Source organism: Bubalus bubalis, chromosome 4 (assembly GCF_019923935.1).
Source record: "Bubalus bubalis isolate 160015118507 breed Murrah chromosome 4, NDDB_SH_1, whole genome shotgun sequence".
NCBI classification, from domain to species: domain Eukaryota; kingdom Metazoa; phylum Chordata; class Mammalia; order Artiodactyla; family Bovidae; genus Bubalus; species Bubalus bubalis.
In genome coordinates, this window is record NC_059160.1 from 121,390,562 (window position 1) to 121,395,646 (window position 5,085).

Sequence of the window (5,085 nt, forward strand, 5' to 3'; positions counted from 1 at the left end):
GATTGGTTCCTCTGTCAACAAGTCCCCATGGTGAAGGGCCCACAAAGAGCCACCTCATCGGCATAAATTCAGATCTGATCAAAAAGGCATCATTTTGAATAACAAAAGACACTCTTACCACTCAAGAAATTCCAAAGAGTTTAGGAACCGTAGGCCAAAAACCAAGGGCAAAGACCAAATATATATTTTTTTACTTTACCACTGTCATCCTGGTAGGTTTGAAGTGATATCTTTTTTTTTTTTTTCAGTAATTCATAGTGTATTTATAAAATGAAAAGCTCTCTATCAAAATACACTTTTCACTGGGAAAAATAAAAAAAACAGACAAATGGATCTACACAAAGTAAAAATTAACTTTGGTAGACTTCACTGTGGAGGACAGTCCATAACAAGCTTATCTGCCCTTACTCCCCCAGAGCCGATCATCTTCTGAGTTAAGATTTTAAAAATATGTTTTAATTGAGATCATTATGTTGACATTTGTTTCTCATTCCAGATCATCTTCAGCCAAGCTCTGAGCACTTACAATTCTCTGACTAATTGTTCGGAGCTTAGTCAGAAGCATCTGGAATGCTGGTGGTGGAAGAGTTTGTTGCAACACTTGCAGTAACTGCTGTGGCTGTCCACACACAGCAATCACATTTGTCAGATGGTCTACACCCTTTTCATATTCACCTTGAGCTAGTAATTCTTCACTGAGCTGAATTTCTTCTAGAAGGAATTTCTGAACGGCTTCAGCATCTTTAAGGTCAGGTAACTTGGAAAGCCCAGCTCTCTCCTTGGCAAACTTTTGTTTCTTTCTTCGTTTTCGCAGCCTGTTCTTGAAATTGGGGTCACTCTGTCTCTTGCGGTCGAAGTAAATGCAGTAACCGATGAAAAGGGCCCTGCACACTCTGGGGGCGATGGTGCTCTTCTGGCCCATCATCTTCTCTCCGCTGCAGAGCCGGGTTGACTGCGGCGCGGTCCGCAAAGAAGCCGGTGACCGCAAAGCCTCGGATCCGAGTGCGAGGCTCAGTCCTGACGCCCGCAGCAAGGGACTCGGAAAGCTGAAGTGATATCTTTATTGTGCTTTTGATTTGCATTTCCCTAATTGACTGTGTGGATCACAATAAACTGTGGAAAATTCTGAAAGAGATGGGAATACCAGACCACCTGACCTGCCTCTTGAGAAATCTGTATGCAGGTCGGGAAGCAACAGTTAGGACTGGACATGGAACAACAGACTGGTTCCAAATAGGAAAAGGAGTACGTCAAGGCTGTATATTGTCACTCTGCTTATTTAACTTATATGCAGAGTACATCATGAGAAACACTGGGCTGGAAGAAACACAAGCTGGAATCAAGATTGCCGGGAGAAATATCAATAACCTCAGATATGCAGATGACACCACCCTTATGGCAGAAAGTGAAGAGGAATTAAAAAGCCTCTTGATGAAAGTGAAAGTGGAGAGTGAAAAAGTTGGCTTAAAGCTCAACATTCAAAAAACGAAGATCATGGCATCTGGTCCCATCACTTCATGGGAAATAGATGGGGAAACAGTGTCAGACTTTATTTTTTTGGGCTCCAAAATCACTGCAGATGGTGATTGCAGCCATGAAATTAGAAGACGCTTACTCCTTGGAAGGAAAGTTATGACCAACCTAGATAGCATATTCAAAAGCAGAGACATTACTTTGCCAACAAAGGTTTGTCTAGTCAAGGCTATGGTTTTTCCAGTGGTCATGTATGGATGTGAGAGTTGGACTGTGAAGAAGGCTGAGTGCCGAAGAATTTAAGCTTTTGAACTGTGGTGTTGGAGAAGACTCTTGAGAGTCCCTTGGACTGCAAGGAGATCCAACCAGTCCATTCTGAAGGAGATCAGCCCTGGGATTTCTTTGGAAGGAATGATGCTGAGGTTGAAACTCCAGTACTTTGGCCACCTCATGCGAAGAGTTGACTCATTGGAAAAGACTCTGATGCTGGAAGGGACTGGGGGCAGGAGGAGAAGGGGACGACAGAGGAGGAGATGGCTGGATGGCATCACTGACTCGATGGACGTGAGTCTGAGTGAACTCTGGGAGTTGGTGATGGACAGGGAGGCCTGGTGTGCTGCGATTCATGGGGTCGCAGAGAGTTGGACACAACTGAGCGACTGAACTGAACTGAACTGAAACAAACAAACAAACAAACAAAAAAAGGATCCTTTGTCCATTTTTTATTGGGTTAGTTATCTTTTTACTGTTGATGGTAAGAATTCTTTATATATTCTAGATGCATGTCCTTTATAGACTTGACAATATTTCTCCCCATTCTATGGATTGTCTGTTCATTTTCTTGATGTTATCCTTTTTATAGTAGAGTCTTTAATCTTTACAAAGCCCAATTCATCAAATTTTTTTTTTTTTTTCTATTGCGTCCTTGTTTTGCTTGTGCTTTTGGTGTCTTATCTAAGAAACGATTGCTTAACTATATTTTCATCTAAGAATTTAATGATTTTTATCTCTTCATTTAATTTTATGATTCATTTTGAGTTAGTTTATATGAATTGTGTGTGAAAGAGGTACAACTTCATTCTTTAGCATCTTTTGATATACAACTGTCCCTGTACTATTTGTTGAAAAGTTTATTCTTTTTCCATTGAGTGATCTTGGAACCCTTGTCAAAATCAATTGACTATAAACATAAAGATTTATTTCTAGACTCTCAATTCTATTCCACAGAGGTGTATGTCTATCGTTATGTCAGTATCACAGTCTTGGTTATTGTAGCTTTGTAGTAAAATTTGAATTCAGACAGTGTAAGCCTTCCTAATTTGTTCTTTTGCACTATTGCTTTTGGCCATTCTGAATCCCTTTGCATTGCCATACAGATTTTAGAATCAACTTGTGAATTTTGACAAAAATTATCAATTGGGATTTTGATAGGAATTACGTTGAATCTGAGGCAGGAGATAGATAGGCTCCAGGTTAGACATTTACAACTGGCCTCCAGTTTGCATTTCATGGGACAGGAAGAAGTAGGCTTCAGGCTAGATACCTACAAGTAGCCTCCTGTTTGCATTTCCTGAAACAAGAGATGAGTTGAAATCCAGTTATGGCATTTATAGTCAGACTCCTGTTTGCCCCCTGAAGAGGAAGTAACAACAGAAACAGAGTAAATAGCCAGTCTTTGCCTCTTGTAAACTCCTTAAGGTAATAGTCATGGCAAGGACAAAGAAGGGCAAAACCTTGTTCAAGTAAAGGATTAAGGGATCTCCATTTTCCCCCTTTTGGGACAAGGAAGACTACACATGCACAGAATGTCTCCTTGTGGTTAAAATTTTGGGGATAATGCCAAGCCATAATAAGTCTTCTCCCAGAAGTCTTCACTTTGGGATCCATCTTGGTTGAGGGGTACATATGCACCCAAGGAGAAAGTCATAGGGTAAGTCAGATGTGGGAAAAGAAACCAGATAATTAGCTGCTGCTGCTGCTGCTATGTCGCTTCAGTCGTGGCCGACTCTGTGCGACCCCATAGACGGCAGCCCATCAGGCTCCCCCGTCCCTGGGATTCTCCAGGCAAGAACACTGGAGTGGGTTGCCATTTCCTTCTCCAATGCATGAAAGTGAAAAGTGAAAGTGAAGTCACTCAGTACGTGTCCGACTCTTTGCGACCCCATGGACTGCAGCCTACCAGGCTCCTCCATCCATGGGACTTTCCAGGCAAGAGTACTGGAGTGGGCTCCCATCGCCTTCTCCGAGATAATTAGCTAAAGATAAACAAAGACCAGTTAAGTCATTTATGTACGTCCGTTCTTCACTAGAAGAGAACTGTGACCTGTTTAAAACAGGTGTTAGTCATAGATTTACAGGTGAGGGAACTCAGGCTTTGAGTGGTAGCTAACTTGCTCAAGACCCCACCATTAATAAATGGAAGAGACTTGAATGATTTTCAGGACAGAGTCTGAAAACAGAGCAGGCTAGCCACAGAGTCAATTTTCTCACCATCCAAAAACTCTAAAGGAAAACGTTTAACCTACAAGAAAAAGAGGTTGGGAAAATAGGAAATAGTTGATAAGTTTCAACACATTTTTTTTCAGGATGGAAAACAGAGCTATTACTGACTTAGTGGCTTAGAAGAAGTCTTAGCTTGAGTGTTGAAGGCAGAGCAGTAATTTGCAGAAGTCCTGAATAAGCCTCAGGACTTGGAAAGTGCAAAGTCCCACAGAAAACAGGGGTGAAACATGGAGTAGGGGTTCAAGGAGATGTGCACACAGCATGTTAAATCCCATACCTCCTCTCCTGTCTCCCTCCACCTAGGAGATATGAGGAGTTTAGATCTAGAAAAGCTTATCAGAGATCCCAGAGAGAGAGGGGGGTGACAAAGTGTTGGGTATGAGGGAAGCAGATTAAATAGTGGAGTCTCACTCAGCTTCTTGTCAAAGGCTGGAAGTCATACCTGCACTCCTGCTGTCTCTGGATAGCAGAAAAGAGGAAAAGCCCTCTCTCCAGACAGATGGTGGCTGACACTTGGGATTCCCCCATTGGAAAATGTGGATTGTTGTGAGTCGCCCTTGCGGATAGACCTACACCCACTGCCCCTACACACATCTTACTGTCAGCTTTTTGATGTCTGAATTTTTAATATGAACCAATATTCAATAGTCATCAATATAAAAAAGAACAAAATAGAAAGATAAATAGAAAAAAGGAATCCAGAGAAAACACTGATAATATAGGAGACAGAAAACTAAAAAAACAAACAAACAAACAAAAAAACCACCCAAACTTCTTAATATCTTCAAGGACTATGAAAGGCCTCTTGGAAATTAAAACTAGGATTTGAAAAATAGTATATAAATATAGAAACTTCATGAACAGGATTGGAAGATAAACTTCAGGAACTATTTCAAAGAATTGAAATTGGACAACAGAAACAAACCCATGGCAAGTGGGAAAAGAGAACTTAGATACAGTCAGGGAGATTCTATATCTGATAAAGAGAAACAGTAGAATGAGCACACAGATACTGGCAGAGAGGAAATTATCAAAGCCTTGATTAAAAACCTTCCAGAATGGAGGGGCCAAAGACTTAACACTGAAAGGGAACACAGAGTGCCCACAATA

The 5,085-nt window shown here is 41.2% G+C and overlaps 1 protein-coding gene across 1 annotated transcript; it reads right to left on the reverse strand.

Annotated features, from left to right (window-relative positions):
• Positions 1-231: 231 nt before the first annotated feature.
• On the reverse strand, positions 232-925 carry LOC102390631 (mitochondrial import receptor subunit TOM20 homolog). The gene has a single exon (XM_044940665.1). It carries the CDS (start codon positions 923-925, stop codon positions 488-490), a length of 438 nt encoding a protein of 145 aa, XP_044796600.1. The 3' UTR covers positions 232-487.
• Positions 926-5,085: the final 4,160 nt, after the last annotated feature.